A 20,016-nucleotide genomic window follows, 5' to 3' on the forward strand; every position below is an offset into this window, starting at 1 on the left:
CACCTCTTGGGTTCAAGCGATTTCTCCTCCCTCAGCCTCTCAAGTAGCTGGGATTACAGGTGTGTGCCACCATGTATATTCTTCTGTATATACAGACATCATTTCCAGATTTACCAATCACGATTGAACTACTTTGCAATTTTAAAAACATGCACTATAGCAGAGAAGACTACAGAGTTAAGTCTGTCTTCTGACTCCTTTTGGGAAGCTTTTTTCTTGCTACTTCATAACTGGGCTCTTCCTCAAACACAGGCATTTATTGGTCTCCATCTCTGTTTTTAGTTTGTTTGTTTGTTTGTTTTTTTGTTTGTTTAAGTTGGAATCTTGCTCTGTCTCCCAGGCTGGAGTGCAGTGGCCCAATCTCAGCTCACTGCAGCCTCCACCTTCTGGGTTCAAGAGATTCTCCTGCCTCAGCCTCCCGAGTAGCTGGGATTACAGATTTGTGCCACCACACCCAGCTACTTTTTGTGTTTTTAGTAGAGACGGGGTTTCGCTGTGTTGGCCAGGCTGGTCAAGAACTCCTGACCTCAGGCGATCTGCCTGCCTTGGCTTCCCAAACTGCTGGGATTACAAGCGTGAGCCACCGTGCCCTGCCTTCATCTCTTTTTGTGTATAATCTTGCTTCCTAAGATGTCATTTATACCAGGGGTCCCCAACCCCTTGGGTCTCAGACTGGTACCAGTCCATGGCCTGTTGGGAACTGGGCTGCACAGCCAGAGGTGAGCAGTGAGCGAGCATTATCACCTGAGTGCCACCTCCTGTCAGATCAGCAGCAGCGTCAGCGTCAGATTGTCATATTGTGAACTGCAAACCCTACTGTGAACTGCACATGCCAGGGATCTAGGCTGCATCTACTGCCCAATGATCTGAGGAGGAACAGTTTCATCCTGAAACCATCCCCTACCACCACCGCATCCATGGAAAAATTGTCTTCCATGAAACTGGTCCCTGGTGCCAAAAAGGTTGGGGACCACTGATCTATACTGTTTTCTTGACAGTGTTAGCACTTTGTTGGTCCTAGTAAACTCAATTGGGTTTGACTAAAACCCTCTTCTAGAAGCAACACATACATTTATCATCTAATTTTCAGGATCATGGCTGGAAAATGGTAGTCCAAAGATAGGGGGGACTTTTTTTTTTTTTTTTTGAGATGGAGTCTTGCTCTGTTGCCCAGGATAGAGTGCAGTGGTGCGATCTCGGCTCACTGCAACCTCTGCTTGCTGGGTTCAAGTAATTCTCCTGCCTCAGCCTCCCAAGTAGCTGGGATTATAGGCACATGCCGCCATGCCTGGCTAATTTTTTGTATTTTTAGTAGAGCTAGGGTTTCACCATGCCGGCCAGGCTGGTCTCAAACTCCTGACCTCGTGATCCGCCTGCCTCAACTCCCAAAGTGCTGAGATTACTGGTGTGAGCCACTGCGGCCCAGCCCCAACGGGGGACTTTTAATTCTGAAGAGGATATTGAGTGCTGTCAGTAGAATAACTATAAGCACATGAATAAATATCAGATCCTCAGTCATCCTCTCATGCAGTTCTCCAAATTTAAGCTCCATTTGTTTCTCCCCTTCTCCTGCCACCCCATCTTTCAACTCTTGCATTTCTGGAAGTGCAGCTGTAACATGGTCTGATCCTTTTTCTTCTAGGGCACCACTGCCTATGTCCCACAGCAGTCCTGGATTCAGAACGGCACCATAAAGGACAACATCCTTTTTGGAGCAGAGTTGGATGAAAAGAGGTACCAGCAGGTACTGGAGGCCTGTGCTCTCCTCCCAGACTTGGAAATACTGCCTGGAGGAGATTTGGCTGAGATTGGAGAGAAGGTATTTGGGATAACAAGGGATCTTCAAGGGTGAATGCATATAGAGAGAAAAAGTGAGGATGGTGGTGAAGAACTAACTACATGGGGGTAATGTGGTTGATCAATTTAGGTGGTCATATTTGGAACAAACACCACAAATCATGTGTTTGTACTAAGTGGCCACAATATTCTATGTAAATAACTCAGAATTGTAAAACTTTCTGCCTGGAAGCAGGTATAAAAATTATGTAATTTAAATCAAAGATGATGAGGCAAAGGTCATGAGAAGTTTATAGTGACTGGCCCAAGGTTGATCGCACAGGTGGTGGGGCAGAAGTGGGACCAAAGTCTAGGTGTCCTGATTCTCCTTCCGTATCAGAGAGGCCAAAGAAATATTCTACTCATCTGCTTTGAACACTTAGATGTTTATTGTGAATTTTCTTCTGATATTATTAAAGGCCTTTCTTAAAAATAGATTTTGAATGACTATATTTAATTATACAGATCTCGCATAATTTATTTTGAAATCTCTTTTTTTTTTTTGAGATGGAGTCTCGCTCTGTTGCCCAGGCTGGAGTGCACTGGCATGATCTCTGTGCACTGCAACCTCCACCTCCCAGGTTCAAGTGATTCTCCTGCCTCAGCCTCCTGAGTAGTGGGGATTATAACTGTTTCAAATAAATAACTTTAGGCCAATAATTAAAGATTACATCCAACTTACCATTTTCTATCAGATAATTTGCTTATTTAATAAATAGTCTGCCACCACTCCCAGCTAATTTTTAAAATATTTTTAGTAGAGACAGGGTTTTACCAGGTCAGGCTGGTCTCAAACTCCTGACCTTATGATCTGCCAGCCTCAGCCTCCCAAAGTGCTGGGATTACAAGTGTGACCCACCACACCCGGCCTATTTTGAAATTTCTAAATAAAGACCCTGCATATTTAGAATATTTTCATCCTCCCTCCCCATTACTGGAAATAAATGTAGCAATCTTTAGGAACAAAAATCTTGAGATGTTAGAAGATTAATGAAGATACAGCTCTAGAGTAATTTTGTTCATTAATTAGCATACACTTATTGAACACCTACTATGTGCCAAACATTGTTTTAAGTGCTGGGGTTACATCCATGAACAAAACAGAGAAAATCTCTGCCCTGGTATAAGGTGACAAGCAACAAAACTATTAAATAAGCAAATTATCTGATAGAAAGTATAAGTTGGATATAATCTTTAAGTATTGGCCTAAAGTTATTTATTTGAAACAGGTCTTTCTTTGTATAAAGGAACTTGTAAGATTTTTAAGTCCTTGACACCTTATTGAGACAACTTCCTTTTACCCCTCCCTATTAGATTCTCTGAAGTTGGGTCTAGGGAATAGTGCTTAATAGAAATTATTTTCTTCTTCAGGGTATAAATCTCAGTGGGGGTCAGAAGCAGCGGATCAGCCTGGCCAGAGCTACCTACCAAAATTTAGACATCTATCTTCTAGATGACCCCCTGTCTGCTGTGGATGCCCATGTAGGAAAGCATATTTTTAATAAGGTCTTGGGCCCCAATGGCCTGTTGAAAGGCAAGGTGAGAAATCATTTAACATGATGAAGATACAAAGGTAGGGTGGGAGGGAGAGGGGAGGACATGTCTGGCAAGTAAGACAGGGAAGATGGTGGACAAACGGTTATCAACACAACTTCATGTTATTTTTATAGACTCGACTCTTGGTTACACATAGTATGCACTTTCTTCCTCACATGGATGAGATTGTGGTCCTGGGGAATGGCACAATTGTAGAGAAAGGATCCTATAGTGATCTCTTGGCCAAAAAAGGAGAGTTTGCTAAGAATCTGAAGACATTTCTAAAACATACAGGCCCTGAAGACGAAGCCACAGGTACGTAAGGAGGATTGGGACAAGATAGAACTTGGGCCATGGTGGGAATGATAATCCAATATCTACTTCCTGAGCTGTTCAGTATCCAGTGAACTAGATTTGGACGTGAACTACCCAGAGATTCAAACTCTGCTTTCTGGGTTCTGAGTCTCTGTGAGGAAACATAGAAACTGAAACTCTATGCCTGGGCCAAACTGGTGGCTTATCCTGCTCATCTGATGTCTGACACGCAATCAAAGGACTCTCTTTAGAAGGGTACAGCTGAAAGTCTGAGTGAGTAACAACACTTGTGGAAGGAACACCAGTGGCACAAAGGTCCCTCTTGTGGGGGTGCCATGCTCCTATTGACTCTAGTCACACATGTCACCCTATCTACCCCAAATCCATTAAAACCACAGTTCCTGGACAGCTTCATGGGCTGGCACCATTACTGTACTGCTAAATTCTTGATAAATCGTAACAAAGGGATTTTGATTAATATACCAAAACCACTGGGTGTTTGAACCAGAAAAAAGTTATGGCAATTGCATAGTCTCAAGAGTATACCATAGAAACAGCCTCTAATATCACCACCATTGGATTCACCAGTTAGCCCTACCCAGCGGTGGAACCGTGTTTATTGTGACCCTTCCCAAGGACCTGCCAACAGCAGTCCTGTGCATAGATCTGGTTATCACCCTCAAGTGGTTGTCACCAGCAGGAGTTCAGGTCTGAGAAAGCAAAGGCAGGAGGGTGCAGGGGCATTCCAGGAATCAGTCAGATAAGGGAGTACCTACACAGCCTACAAGTAACAGCATGTTCTGACTGTGAGGTGAGGACATGTGATGGTTTAAAACCAAACTCTTGAGCTTCAGAGCCCAAGTGTTTGAAAGAAAAATCTAAGACAGGGCTGGCTGCTAGGCTGCTGGTTTTCATGACTACTGTGATTGTATGGCTGTTGGTTTTCTAGACTATAGCAGCCAAGGAGAGGGGGACAGAAACAGAGTAAGTTAAACTGTCACAAAGCTTACTGTTCTTACTAAGTTTCAGCTCTTTAAAAAAACAAAAACAAATGCTCCTGGGATAGTTGCAAGTGTTTGCTTAATTTCAGAGCTCTGAAAAAGTTGACTTTGACAATTTTTGGCCATTATTCTGATTGCTTTTATGGAGGAGTAGATCTCTGGAGGTCCTTATTCTACCATTTCCACTGATGCCCACACTATGTCTTTTATTTTATTTTATTTTATTTTATTTTATTTTATTTTATTTTATTTTATTTTCAGGGTATGTCTTTTAAGTGTTTTAAATTAATACAAGTTTGTTAAATTATTTGAATTTCAAGATGAGCATTTTCTTTTCTTTTTTGAGAAAGAGTCTCACTCTGTTGCCCAGGCTGGAGTACACTGGTACAACCATGGCTCATTCTTAACCTCCTGTGTTCAAGTGGTCCTCCCACCTCAGCCTCCCAAGTAGCTGGGACCACAGGTGTGTACCACCACACCCTGCTAATTTTTAAATTTTTTTGTAGAGATAGGGTTTCCCTATGTTGCCCAGGGTGGTTTCAAACTCTTGGGCTAAAGTGATCCTCCTGCCTTGGCCTCCCAAAGGGCTGGGATTACAGGTGTGAGCCAGCACACCCAGCCAAGATGATCATTTTCTTCTTTTTTTATTTTTATTTTTTAGTTTTTTTTTCAGTTCCATCACCTGAGCTACACGTGTGGATGAGCATTTTCTTTCTTTTTTTTTTTTCCTGCCTCAGGTTTATTTGTACAAATAGCACAGAAGGACCCCAGCCCCATGCAGATGGCAGCCCCAGGGGAGTTACACCAGTCCTTCTGTCCTCACATTGGCAGACAAAGATATCTATTCTGAAGCCTTTGTAGGGGCCTGGGCACCTTTGAGAGCCTGAGCTGGAACTGAAACTGGAGCTGAAGCCTGGGCCTTGGTTTGATCCTTGGACTTGGTCTTGGCCTTGACCTTGACCTTTGGCCGGCAGAGCCTGAGCCCCTTGGCAATGCGTGCCCAAGCATGCTTCCCAAGCTTGGGGTGGGCAATGTAGGCAAGTCGATCGAGCTTGCGGCTGACACCCTTTGGGATCTTGGGCTTAACCTCCTTGGGCTTTACGAGGGCCTTGATGGCCTCGGCACGTGCACTCATGGCCTTGGCATTGTTGGCCTGCATCTTCTTTAGGCCCTTCTTGTTGTGCTTCTTGGCAAAGCGCATGTTCCTCAGGAACTTGGGGTCCACCCCCTTAAGAGACTCGTATCTTTGTGATCGGGGTTTCTTGATACCATTTCTGTGCCATTTTCGGGACTGGTTGTGTGTGGTGTGGTTCTTGGACTTGGCCATGTCTGCACCCAAGCCGCGGTTCCCAAAGCTCCTAGGACCGGAAGAGACGAGCATTTTCAATTTACAATCACCTCTTTAGTCAGTTCTGAGAATGTGACTCTTCTATTTGTCTACCATAATCCTTAAAAGCTCTTTCCTCCTCCAAAGAAATCTGGGTGTTTCTAGGAATTTTCTTCTCTCTTTTGACCATTTTCTCTTCCAGTGAAATATTAATTCATCTCTCTTTTATCCTGATATTTCTTAATAACAAGATGTACTAATAACTAGTATTTATGGAATGAAGTATTCCATCCTGTATGTACATCTGCGATCCCTTGCTGAAACCAGTAAGATCAGAGACAGCTTCCCTCTCCTTGTTCATAGGACTGACAGGGCTCTTTGCAGCTATTTCCCTAACCTCTAGTGTGTCTCCCTAGTTCATGATGGCAGTGAAGAAGAAGACGATGACTACGGGCTGATATCCAGTGTGGAAGAGATCCCTGAAGATGCAGCCTCCATAATCATAAGAAGAGAGAACAGCTTTCATCGAACGCTTAGCCGGAGGTTGGCCATCTATTCAGCTGGCAGCCCTCATCAGCTCCATATTTCCACTTGATCTTTCTCCTTTTCTTCCTGGGCTTTTCCTGTGAGGGTTAACACCATAGACACTCCCAGCTCTTCCTTTGTTTCTTGTATGAGCAGGGGATTGGGGGGAAAGATTGAGGTTGTGTCAGTTTCCCATGGTCATCTGCCCTGAAATGCGCTTTGATGCCAGCTGAGTGACTGTGACATCTGCTTGCAAGAAGACCCCTTGGGATTCACCTGCATGCTCAGGGAAGCTTTCCTCTCTCAGTTCTAGGTCCAGTGGAAGGCATCCGAAGTCCCTGAAAAACTCCTTGAAAACTAGGAATGTGAAGAGCCTGAAGGAAGATGAAGAACTAGTGAAAGGACAAAAACTAATTAAGAAGGAATTCGTGGAAACTGGAAAGGTGACTACCACACAAAAAAGTAGCATTTGAGGCATTATAAGGCTTAGAATCCAAAAATGTTTAATGTTAAATGAAAATTGAATTCATACTTACAGGAACAATATGTCCTCTGTCCTTTGCAAATCTTCAGATTTATTACTAACATGTTAGCAGAGGCTATGGGCTTTCTACCAAATCATATTTCCATAAAGAATGGCATGTTTCCCATGAATATCCTCATCCCACACCTCATGAGTGTTTGATTCCATTCTGATGTGTGGAGGAACAGGAAAGCTCAGACCCAGAGTACATAATTCAAATTAATGAAACTTAACCACAAATTTTGAGGTCAGCAATAGAACCCCATCATCTGCTCCACTCTGATTTTTTGTGTGTTTATTTTAGAGACAGGGTCTTACCATGTTGCCCAGGCTGGACTAAAACCCGGGTTCAAGAGATCCTCCCACCTGAGCCTTCTGAGTAGCTGGACTACCAGGGCATGCTACCATGCCTGGCTTGTCCCAGTCTGTTTTTATAACTTCTCTTAAATGCCTTTAGCTCTGATGGTTATTAACCCTACATTGTATTTCAACATTGTTCTATTATCCTTCCTGGCACGGTGCAGAAATGGTGACCACAGACTAGCAAATTTTGCTACCTGCTACCCACGTTTCCAGGGGACTCCACTTCTCCTTGTACTTGGCATTCTAGGCGATTCCTTATCAAAAGCCATTAGGGAGTTCTACTAATATTGAGGTGGGGACTTTGCAGGTGAAGTTTTCCATCTACTTGAGGTACCTACGAGCAATAGGATTGTTTTCGATATTCTTCACCCTCCTTATGTTTGTGATGAATTCTGTGGCTTTTATTGGATCCAATATCTGGCTCAGTGCTTGGACCAGTGACTCTAAAACCTTCAATGGCACCAACTATCCAGCATCTCAGAGGGACATGAGAGTTGGAGTCTACGGAGCTCTGGGATTAAGCCAAGGTATGTCTGATGGCTATGTCATCTTATAGAATCTGTCTGAACCCTGTACTTTTCCTGGACTGAGGAATGCATTTGCCATTATGTCTTGGGCTCAAGTCTTCAGGGATTTCTGTGCATGGTGCTGACAATACTGCTTCCATTTTTAGGTATATGTATTTTCATAGCACATTTCTGGAGTACCTATGGTTTTATCCATGCATCAAATATCTTGCACAAGCAACTGCTGAACAATATCCTTCGAGCACCCATGAGATTTTTTGATACAACACCCACAGGCCGGATTGTGAACAGGTTTGCCGGCGTAAGTATCTCAAGGACTGTCAGGTGGTATGTTTATATACTGAGGATCTTTCTGTCAGGGAAGAATTATCATGTCCCCCTAACAACACTATCCAGTTCCAGTTCTTTTCTCCACTCAACATGCAAGTGTGTCTTGAGTACCTGCTGTGAGCTCACAAGGATCCTGGAGATTCAGGGATAGACATCTCTGACCCTTCAGGTAGCCCAACACCTAGTAAAGAAGACAGCCAAGGAAGTGAAGGATTATAATATAATGTAGTAAAGCCAGAAACAACAATGTGGAGAGAGGTGGTCTGGGAGTACAAAGGAAAAAAGGCTCTGGCCCAGCCTGGGTGATAAAGGTGGGAAAAGTCAGAAAAGGTGGGACTTAAGTCATAGAAGCAAGCCAGGGAGATGGTGAGGGTTGGGGGCAGGGATGGCAGTAGAGCAGGGAGAGAAGGATTATTCTGCAGAGAAAAGAACATAAATAAAAGCATTGTCACTACCTGTGACAAGAAATACAAGGGATAGTAGGATAACCCTTTGCTTGGCCTCTGCCTCCATTTCTGAAACTTCTATCTTGAATGCTTTAAGAATGAGTAAATTTTGTCTGGACTATGGAATAGAGCCATCAGTGATTTTAAGAAGTTCTCAGATATTGTTTCCATCTACTACAGATCCTGGAACCCTTGGCATTCATTCAGTCATTCATTCAGCAACGTTTATTGAGCACTTTCTATGAGCCAAGTACTGTGCTAGGCACTGGGGCACTCAATGAATGTGAAGGTGATAGATGTCTCTCTTCCATCGGCCAGACCCAACACATTGCTTTTTTAATGCATTTGAGATGGGAATTCAGGAACAGAGACAGAGATCAGGCAATTCTGAATGATAAGTAACTATCTCCAGCACAATTTTTAGCCCTCTGCTTGAGGAGTAGCTCTGGACTCTTGTTTTTGGTCTTGGGGCAGATGTAGAAAGTAGAGCTCACAGGCCACAGCCAGGTTCTGGAACACAGTAACCGCTTCAAAAGCAGGCCGGGAAGACCACTTCGAAAGGTGGTCTCCCTGTGTCACCTTCCTCTGGGGCAGAACCAGTGGGCATGATGTCACCAGCGACAACTTCAGTGGCCTTTCTGCTCTTTACTAGAACCTAAAGAACACTCAGTTTTGGTTGAGAAATTTCTCATCGTAATTTTGCAAAGATCACAGTTTTCCCCATGCTGATCTTCCACGTATATGATCTTCTGGGGAAGAGAACACAGAGGTTTTCTGAGAGTTACTTCAAACTATGGCTACAGCCATAGTTTGAAGACTGCTTTTTCATGAAAAAGGAAACTGTCATTAATTAGATAGTAAGTTTTGTTGGGGAGGTGGCTCTGGCCTATTAAGGGGAGTTTGAACAAGGGGCCTCTGGAATTAATGGCTGAGTCTTTAAGCAGAGATAGAGTGAAGGAAGGAAAGATGGAGACTCTGTGCCAGGTAAGGGTCAAAAGTAATTTGCATTGAACTGATAACTGGCAAAGATTTCTTTTCTCTGCCAACTATGGATATAGTTATTTGCATACTTACATGACTTTGGGAAAGGTAGGTTAGACTCAGGAGTCATCCATGATTCAGAGCTTTCTTGGAAGACCGTTATCCCTGATCCAGTTTGAGAAATTCCAGAGGTAATTTAAACTCACTTTGGTACTCACATATTACTAATCATAGAATCAATATAATCCTCAGAAATCTGGGCAAGGGCAACCCAAAATATAACCAAGCTTCTTGAGTGTTCTCCAAACCATCCATCCATTCATTCATTCATTTTCTCATTTGTTCATTTATTTCACATGACACAAAGGCAACAGACGCATCTGTCCCCACTGGGTTCCTTGTTTAGAACACTGTCCAGGCAGGGCTTGCATTAATCCCAGCTTCCTTCCCTTCGGTGCTCTATGCCTGGCAGAGGAAACAACTTCCTGCGTATCATCCGAAGGTGGGCCTTGTTGACAGAGCCTTGTTGACTAGAGCCTCCAAGCAAATGTTTATCAAATGCCTGTTATGTGCCAGGCTCTGTTCTAGGTACTCAATGGAATTAGGATCTGTGTAAAGTTAGAATAATTGAATTGGCTCAGTTATGGGAGAAGAATTTACTTGAAAGGCTGTATTAGCTTACAATTATTATGAATGGTTTAGTATATTTGACAAATGGGAATTTCACTGAGAAGCATGAAAACCTTTACCAAATCTGTTGATAAAGGTAAAGGATGACTGCCATTATCTGTCTGTAGGGATTTTGATAAATGAAGAAATTTTTTTTTTTTTTTGAGATGGAGTCTTACTCTGTCACCCAGGCTAGAGTGCAGTGGCGTGATCTCGGCTCACTGCAACCTCTGCTTCCCAGGTTCAAGCGATTCTCCTGCCTCAGATTCTTGAGTAGCTGGGATTACAGGTGTGTGCCACCATGGCCAGCTAATTTTTGTATTTTTAGTAGAGACAGGGTTTCGCCTTGTTAGCCAGGCTGGTCTGAAACTCCCGACCTCAGGTGATCCACCTTCCTCTGCCTCCCAAAGTGCTAAGATTACAGGTGTGAGCCACTGCACCTGGCCTAAATGAGGAAATTATGGAAATGAAATTGGTTACTGAGGTGAGCAGTGCAGCCTACTGCAAACGAATACAATGAAATGATTACATGAAGGAGTACAGGGAACACACAGAATCCAACAGATTCCATGCTAGAACTAGGAAGATGTAAACTATCTTAGGAAGACTTTGATAATAGTGTGTCTCTCCTAATCATTTTCCTAGGATATTTCCACGGTGGATGACACCCTGCCTATGTCCTTGCGCACCTGGATTTCATGCTTTCTGGGAATAATCAGCACCCTTGTCATGATCTGCATGGCCACCCCTGTCTTCACCATCATCATCATTCCTCTTGGCATTATTTATGCAACTGTTCAGGTGGGTTTGGAAATGGCTAAGTCATCCTTCCTCTCTATTTATAAAGGCCCATCCTCTTTCCTGAGAATCTTCTCTTTGGTTCATTGCTAGTCACTCATTCCTCCCCCCAGCATCTTTGCCCATTTAGTCATACATTGGCATACCCAGGAGCCCACAGTCCACTGTCTGAAGCTGAAGTGAAAGCATCAATGGGTGTACCATTCATGACAATGTCATCCTAACTGCTGTCCACCTCCCACTCCCTGGAAGCTTAAGTGGGATAGATTTATGTTTGGATCCAAGACTACTGTGAGATTGGCTCTGGACACAATCTTGCAGCTCCATAGAATCCCCATGACGATGAGGTCGGTTCCAGAAGAGCCATGCTATGGTGCTTCCTTGGTGGACTTTGGACAATCATAGCTGCTTGGAGATGTCTCTCAGCAGCAGCTGGGTCTATCTTTTTACTTTGTTGAAGTTCTAGTTTCATTGGGGTGTCCATGGGTACTTTAGGCTCAATTCCAGTGTATTCTTCAAGGGAATGTGCAGCTTAACAGGAAAACTGGAACTAGTGGAAGGAACCCTATTCCCACAGTAAAATGAATGGGAGAGGGGAAGGCTGTGGGGGAACCCTTGTCCCACCCACTGTTTTTGTGGCAAACTGTTCACCTTGGGAAACAATTCTGAAGACACTGTGGTCAGGGGCTTGTGGCCTTGTGGCCTGAGATTGGTGGCTCCCCTGGTGTCTGTGTGCAGTTCCCAGGCACACTGTCACCATAGCAGCCTTTTAACTGTTAATAACAAACGAACAAACAAGAAGCGGGGCTGTTGGAAGAAACGTCTGTATGTCCATGTATAACATTTTGCATCCCGACTCTCCAATGTCCCACTTTTCCCAAGTTTCAACAAGTCCTCATGGAATCTAGTAGCACAACAGAACCATTCCACTCCCCCTTGCCCTCAGGCCAAAGGGGTTCTTCCTGCATCAGATTCCACCTCGTTCCAGTTCTAACCACCTCAGCACTCTGCATACCTCCAGAATCCTCTGTACCGTCACACACCACTGAGGCACAGTTTTGGTCACTTAACTGACCAGATTCTTCCATTTTTACCCAAACCTCGGGATGCCTTTTTTTTTTTTTTTTGCCATTTCCTGCCCATCCCCACTTTACACACCCCATGGGCCCTGCTGCCTTTACAAAATCCCTTTGGGGACCTTATATCTAATAAGTACAGGAACTGTCACATGGACCTTCTCTCTAATGAGTACAGAAACTGTCACATGGACAATACACATAGATCTGGGGGACGTGGGTTAGGCTGACAGAACTCAGGAGGTTTGGAGACTCAAAGCTCTGAGACTGGGGTATGATCTCCTCATGTTCACCCTCTCTGTTCCCCACCAACCCCAGTCTTCACACTGGTCTCCTCCTCGGAGTCTCTCTCATCATTCTGCTCCCAGATACAGCACTGCAGTCTTTTGTCTTGTTCAGATGTAAGCTGTGGCCATCGGGGGAAGAATGCCAGGTTGTGGCCAGAAAGGAGGAAGATGTAGGATGCCTCATGACTGCAGGACTGGCTGACTGTTTCCTTTTTGTATCCAGATGTTTTATGTGTCTACCTCCCGCCAGCTGAGGCGTCTGGACTCTGTCACTAGGTCCCCAATCTACTCTCACTTCAGCGAGACTGTGTCAGGTTTGCCAGTTATCCGTGCCTTTGCGCACCAGCAGCGATTTCTGCAACACAATGAGGTGAAGATTGACACCAACCAGAAATGTGTCTTTTCCTGGATCACCTCCAACAGGTGAGGCTTCCCCTGGGTATTTACCCATGTGTGTGCTTTGGGGTTCTGCCTGTTTGACATTAGCTGTGGGAGGGCAAGCATGGCCTGTGGTATGAAATTCACTCTGGCCACACACACTGTTGTGCTATGTAAGTGGAGAAAAGAAAGCATGATGAGCTTTGGAGTCAGAGAATGGGTCCCCATGCCAGGTCTGCCATTTACCAGGCTGGGTGAATTGCCTTGAACTCTCTAAAGAAAATCTCCATTTCTTTGTTTTTGTAATGACGAGAACATGCCCTATCTCACAGCGTTCTACCTGTCTCATGGTGGAAGTCAAATAACATTTGTGAACATTTTGTAACCCAGTACCAAACAAGTGCTGGGTGAACTGAACATCCTCTATTTCCTTTTCTGAGAGTGGATGTGAGAGTCTCCATAGTCATGATAAGACCATTGATGACAGAAAGGGAAGCTCCTGTCCTGTGAATAGGGTGAGCATTATTCTCCAGCATCCTTAAGCCCTGGCCTGGCAAGCAGTATGTCCTGGAAAGAGGAAGGTCTTTTACAGGAAGAAAAATTCTTGAGTGGTTTCCAAAGTGTCTTGAGGCGCTAATGATGCTCAGTATTATTTGGAATATGGACAGGTCAGGAGTTGGATTGTAAAGATATTTTATTTCTTAGAGACTTTTCAAGAAGGAAAAGGCATATAAGTAAATCTTATTAGACCTTCACTGTGAAGTATGTATCATATTTATTCATACATTTTAAATACATTTTTTTTAAGATGGAGTCTCACTCTGTCACCTAGGCTGGAGTGCACTGGTACAATCTTGGCTCACTGCAATCTCCACCTCGCAGGTTCAAGCAATTCTCCTACATCAGCCTCCCAAGTAGCTGAGATTACAGGCTTGCGCCACCACATCCAACTAAATTTTTTTGTGTTTTTAGTAGAGATATGGTTTCACCATATTGGCCAGACTTGTCTCAAACTCCTGACCTGGTGATCTGCCCACCTCAGCCTCCCGAAATGCTGGGATTACAGGCGTGAGCCACCGCGCCCAGCTTAAATACATTTTCTTTGGGAGAATCCATTTTTACAAACTGTGTCTATACATATATAATCTTCAGTTCTCTACAAAACCCCAGTGTATCTCCCTGTGGGCAACTCACATCTAACTTTCTTTCACCCTCTGCTTCTTCCTCTTTTAAAAATACTGAAATCAAACAGGGCACATTGACCTTTCCTGTGGTCACTATGGCATTTCTTCCCCAAGTGATCAAAAAAAGTCACTTGGAGCTTTCATTCAAAATGCAGATTCTTGGCCAGGAGTAGTGGCTCACACCTGTAATCCCAGCACTTTGGGAGACTGAGGCAAGCAGGTCATGTGAACCCAGGAGTTCAAGACCAGCCTGGGCAACATGATGAAATCCTGGCTCTCCAAAACACACAGACACACACACACACACACAAATTAGCTGGGTGCGGTGGCATGCACCTATAGTTCCAGCTTCTTGGGAGGTTGAGGTGGGAGGATGGCTTGAGCCGGGAGGTCAAGGCTGCAGTGAATCATAATCATCCCACTGCAGTCTCACCTTAGTGACAGAGCAAGACCCTGTCTCATAAAACAAAAACAAAAACAAAATGCAGATTCTTGAATCCCATCCTAGGCCCCTTGAATCAGAAAAGGGTCCAGGAATTTTCCACGTGAATTTTTAACATTGTATTTTAACAGTTGCCCTTGCTCTAGGTGATTCTTATGATTTGGCGAGTTTGGGAGACATTGCACAATAGAATTCCCTTAATTTAGGAAACTCCTCTAGGATCTTTAAAATGCAATTTGTTTTCTTAAAAAAAAAATCAATAGGCTTTTAGGAATACATGGTGTTTCTAAGACAAATTGAGGCTTCACCTAAGAGTGCAGCCTGATTGAGTCAAACCCTCTGAGAATGTTCTATGAACACCAAGGATGCTGGTTAAGATGAGGAAGTGATTAGTGACACCCACTCTCTGGTTCTGTTGCCCCACAGGTGGCTTGCAATTCGCCTGGAGCTGGTTGGGAACCTGATTGTCTTCTTTTCGGCCTTGATGATGGTTATTTATAGAGATACACTAAATGGGGACACTGTTGGCTTTGTTCTGTCCAATGCACTCAATGTGAGTTTGAAGGTTGGGAGTTTGGTTATGTTAGTGGGCTTATTTTTAAATTAAGCCTGAAGTATACTCTGGAGTCTGTGCTCTTGATTCCCTCTTAACCCCAGAAGGACTAACGGAGACCAACCCTGGCTCCATCTTTCACCCATGGACATGCTCCTTACTCTTCCTAAATAGACATGAGTGCCCTCTAGAAAACTGGACATAAATGTTGACCTTAGGACTTAAGAAGGCAATTTCATGTGTTTCGATCTAATTGTTCCCTGTCTGCCTCTTTGCTTGGTTCTAGTTAAAAGAGAGAATAAATGACTTTCTTCTCTAGAATGTAGCAGTAATCAGAAAGCCTTTTAGAACAAAAAACTCCTCCTGTGTTTATTTTTCTTAGATCACAGAATAATTGGAGGTAATTTTAATAAAGAACATAGAGTCTGATAAACTACAGAATGAGTCTCACTGCAGCAGCCCCAGCGTGACTAGGGGAGACATGGCAGGCACAGTTCTTTTCCAGCACCTAAGACAGTGGCTGGCACTACAGTCACTATTCAATCAATATTTGTTCAATAAATGAGTCATTTGACCATCTTTTTGAACTAATTTTTGGAGATTTGCATAGTTATATGTGGGCTTTATAGAATAGTGCTGTTTTCATTAGAAGTTTATAAGGCTGGTGGGGCGCGGTGGCTCACACCTGTAAACCCAGCACTTTGAGAGGCCAAGGCGGGCGGATCAACTGAAGTCAGGAGTTTGAGACTAGCCTGGACAATATGGTAAAACCCAGTCCCTACTAAAAATACAAAAGATTAGCCAGGTGTGGTGGCAGGCACCTGTAATCCCTGAGGCAGGAGAATCACTTGAACCCAGGAGGCAGAGGTTGCAGTGAGCCAAGGTCATGCCATTGCACTCCAGCCTGGGCCACAGAGCAAGATTCCATCTCAAAAAAAAAGAAGAAGTTAATAAGGTTTAATTCCTGCCAGGGCACCTAAAAGGACTTTGTTAGTCACTAGAGTCATTTCATTCCTTGTGCCACTGCCCTTTCATCCCCCCATTTCTCGGCTTTTTAGCCCAGGACAGACAGGCAAATAAGAATCTATTAGATTGAACCAAAACAAAATGACTCAACCAGCAACTACATATGCTTCAATCTACACAAAGTGGTTATTCTGGGTCCCCATGATTCTATCCTCTGCTGTCTATGGCTCCCTTTCTCTAACCACCATTTTCTCAACAAAAACTCCCTGTGCATACATGCAAACTCCTGAGTCTTTTCCTGAGAGAAGCTTGCATCTGAGTAATCTACAGATTCCCTGGCCGGGATCATGTCTTTCCTTGATTCACAAAGAGCACTAGGCATACAGGCAGGAGGCCTGAGCACCCGTTGCCAGACTCTCCAATTCCAGCTTTAGACCCAAACCACTAGACACTCACATTGCCCTTTGTGTGAGTACCTAATTGTTCTGCAGCCATTCAATGCCCTGCTCTTGATTCCTTCCCCAAGGAGGCAAGGATTGTCTTTCTTACACTTTTCCTTACTCCCTTGTAGAGCCCAGCACAGTGCTGGGTACAAAGTAGGCACTGGATCGTCCTTGTGGTTTGAGTAGTGGAGTTGGTTTCCGTGTCTAAGATGATTTTCAGTCTTCTGGTTTTTCTGTAGATCACACAAACCCTGAACTGGCTAGTGAGGATGACATCAGAAATAGAGACCAACATTGTGGCTGTTGAGCGAATAACTGAGTACACAAAAGTGGAAAATGAGGTAAGGAGGAATTAGAAAAATCCAGGGACAAGGCAAAAAAAAAACCATGCAACTCCTTCAAGAGTGCATCTTTAGAATGTCTCCATATTTCATATGGGCTAGTAATGGGTCCCCTAAAGTTTCCTTTCCTGTAACTCAAAAGACCTTATTTCTTCAAACTTAGAATAGGAAATGGTTTAGGGGAAGTCAGGTCTTAGAACATACTGAGGAGATCTACAACACAAGCTCATGTGATAATTTTTCTTTAACTGAGTAAGGAAGGAATCTTCCAAAGGTACAAGTGCAGTTCAGTCTATGAAATGCAGAGGCCATTAGGTAGCTGGGTCACTGCTACCCTTTTCCTGTTCTGTGACGTGGGGCCTAAGAGAACCGTTCAGCTGAGTTGCCACCTTATAAAGCATACTTCTCACCTTGTCTCCTTGCCAGGCACCCTGGGTGACTGATAAGAGGCCTCCACCAGATTGGCCCAGCAAAGGCAACATCCAGTTTAGCAACTACCAAGTGCGGTACCGACCTGAGCTGGATCTGGTCCTCAAAGGGATCACTTGTGACATCAGTAGCATGGAGAAGGTAGGTAGAGTGGAGGAAGGCCTGGATGGGTGGCCTTGTGATCAGACAATAATTGTATGCAGAGTGGAGAGCAGCTGGGCCCTGAGCCTTCATCATTTGGATGGAGGGAGAGGGTGAGGGCACTTCCTCTGCCCTGGGGAAGTATGGGGACACAGTACCAGAGGGAAGGTTAGCAGTCAGGGATCACACAGACTTACTGCAGCTGCCAGGTCTTCTGCTCAGCTCCTCCTGGCCAGCTGACCAGGGCCCCTTTCCTGTAAGGTCCACAGTATGCAGAGAGGAAGTCAGGAAGGCAACAAGGGAGTGCCAGGCCTGGCAAATGAACTGTTGAGAATAGCAGGGTGAAGGGTTGTCCCTGAAAGAAGAATGGCCTAGTTCTCCTAGGCACCTTCAAAGTCAGGCACCCTCCTTAGGCGCTCTTGTTCTCTGAGGACTTGGGGTCTGATGAGCAAGACACTGAGGTCCAGATCAGAATCTGGCTCTCAGCTGGTGGCAGACCTGACCCTTCCCTTCTCTTCACTTCTAAACAAGGATTTTTTTTCTTTTTTTTTGAAATGGATCTCGCTCTGTCATCCAGGCTGGAGTGCAGTGGCACAATCTCGGTTCACTGCAACCTCTACTTCCCAGGTTCAAGTGATTTTCCTGACTCAGCCTCCTGAGTAGCTGGGACTACAGGTGTGTGCCACCACACCTTGCTAATTTTTTGTATTTTTAGTAGAGATGGGGTTTCGCCATGTTGACCAGGCTGGTCTTGAACTTCTGGCCTCAGGTGATCTGCCCACCTTGGCCTCCCAAAGTGCTGGAATTATAGGCATGAGCCACCACACCTGCCATGAATAAGGATTTTTTTTAAAAATCTATAATTTCCAAGAATAATTATAACAACAGCTGCTGAGAAGGTCCATTTCAAACAGTGGCTACAGTTCTCAGTAAACAATGATTTTTGACATATTTTTCTGACATCTGGGTACCTTTTTCCTCACCCAAACCAAAATCAGTTTAATGTTTTAGAGTTGGAATAGCCAATCACTGCCTCTTACCACCTGTGACTGTGAACACCCAGGCTAAATAGCTTTTCCCCAAGAATTCTGTGTGGAACTAATGCATAAGCGAACTGTATTCACAGATTGGTGTGGTGGGCAGGACAGGAGCTGGAAAGTCATCCCTCACAAACTGCCTCTTCAGAATCTTAGAGGCTGCTGGTGGTCAGATCATCATTGATGGAGTAGATATTGCTTCCATTGGGCTCCACGACCTTCGAGAGAAGCTGACCATTATCCCCCAGGTGAGCTCTAGAACTTACTCGGGCACATGCCATGGTGGGCAGCTTGTTCTGAAGGCAACAGATGCAGCTTATTCTTGATGTCTGTTCAGTCAGCACTGTCATTTCTGCAGTCCACTCAGGATACCTGAGCTAGTTCCCTAGGATGGACGTGTCGTTTCCAGAACTGAAGTTTTTGAAATGTTTGGAAATACGCATTTGTGGCTGCCTGAGTCTGATCACTAGGTGGCAGCAACACAACAGAAGTCAAGTAGAGCAGATGATTATTTAGCATTTCTATAGCCCATCACAGTTTGCAACACTTTTGCAATCAGCATTAGCAGTTTTGCCGCTGAAGCTTGACGCCATTAAGCTTTATACTCCCCATTTGCTATGGTTAAAAGATAGAGGAGGGAATTTACTGCAGGTTTCTGCCAGCAAGCGGAACGCTTCTGCATCAGCAAGAAAGACTTCCCCTCAGCTTCCTCTGGATCCTACCAGATAAAGATTGCTATGGGGCCTCTCCAGTCCCCGGCAGCCAGAACCTTTCCTCCTCCACCCCCTGCAGCCCAGTTTTTCTCTCTGGGTAGTTTTGGTCTGTCTGGTGTTTGCTCAGTTCAATACGGTCTTTTCTCCAGCCTCTTCAAAAGCGTGTTATTTTCTCATGTGCAGCTGTGCTGTTCTTTCCTCTACCCTCCTTGGATACTCTACCTTGAAACCACGAGTTTTGGTTTGGGAGACTGAGGCAGGTGAATCACTGGAGCTCAGAAGTTCAAGATCAGCCTAGGCAACCTGGCAAGAACCCCTCTCTACAAAAAAACGGAAAGGAAATCAGCTGGGTGTGGTGGTGCATTCCTGTAATCCCAGCTACTCAGGAGGCTGAGGCAGGAGAATCGCTTGAACATGGGAGGTGGAGGTGGCAGGAGATCGTGCCATTGCACTCTAGCCTGGGCAACAAGCATGAGACTCCATCTCAAAAAAAAAGAAAAGAAAAGAAATCAGCAGGGTGTGGTGGTGTGTGCCTGTGATCCCAGCTACTTGGGAGGCTGAAGTGGGAGGATCAGTTGAGCCAAGGAGGTCAAGGCTATAGAGAGTGATGTTCTTGCCACTGCACTCCAGCTGGGCAACGGAGTAAGACTCAGTCTCAAAAACAAAAAACAAACCAAGGACTTCCCTTAACCTTGTGCCTAGTCCCTGGCTGGTGACCACTCTGAGCCTTTGGAGGGAAAACCTTGTGGAAGCTCAACCACAAACCAGCTTCCTGCCTCAGGAATTCACCTCAGGCCAGTCCTATCGCCTTCTCCCAGTCCCGAGGAACTCCAAGGTCCTTTTCTGGCA

At 44.6% G+C, this 20,016-nt stretch overlaps 1 protein-coding gene across 4 annotated transcripts in view; it reads left to right on the forward strand.

Moving 5' to 3' along the window:
* ABCC2 (ATP binding cassette subfamily C member 2) overlaps nucleotides 1–20,016 on the forward strand; it is a 66,475-nt gene that overhangs the window by 34,210 nt on the left and 12,249 nt on the right. For all 4 annotated transcript variants that reach the window (XM_002807458.7, XM_078346244.1, XM_078346242.1 and 1 more), the window contains 13 exons: nucleotides 1,643–1,819; nucleotides 3,208–3,375; nucleotides 3,507–3,687; nucleotides 6,432–6,558; nucleotides 6,848–6,983; nucleotides 7,734–7,953; nucleotides 8,100–8,254; nucleotides 11,025–11,180; nucleotides 12,764–12,963; nucleotides 14,971–15,097; nucleotides 16,746–16,847; nucleotides 17,274–17,417; nucleotides 18,544–18,702. In XM_002807458.7, the coding sequence (XP_002807504.3) occupies nucleotides 1,643–1,819; nucleotides 3,208–3,375; nucleotides 3,507–3,687; nucleotides 6,432–6,558; nucleotides 6,848–6,983; nucleotides 7,734–7,953; nucleotides 8,100–8,254; nucleotides 11,025–11,180; nucleotides 12,764–12,963; nucleotides 14,971–15,097; nucleotides 16,746–16,847; nucleotides 17,274–17,417; nucleotides 18,544–18,702 (2,052 nt within the window). The remainder of the gene's footprint in view (nucleotides 1–1,642; nucleotides 1,820–3,207; nucleotides 3,376–3,506; nucleotides 3,688–6,431; nucleotides 6,559–6,847; nucleotides 6,984–7,733; nucleotides 7,954–8,099; nucleotides 8,255–11,024; nucleotides 11,181–12,763; nucleotides 12,964–14,970; nucleotides 15,098–16,745; nucleotides 16,848–17,273; nucleotides 17,418–18,543; nucleotides 18,703–20,016) is intronic.

This window comes from Callithrix jacchus, chromosome 12 (assembly GCF_049354715.1).
Source record: "Callithrix jacchus isolate 240 chromosome 12, calJac240_pri, whole genome shotgun sequence".
NCBI lineage: Eukaryota > Metazoa > Chordata > Mammalia > Primates > Cebidae > Callithrix > Callithrix jacchus.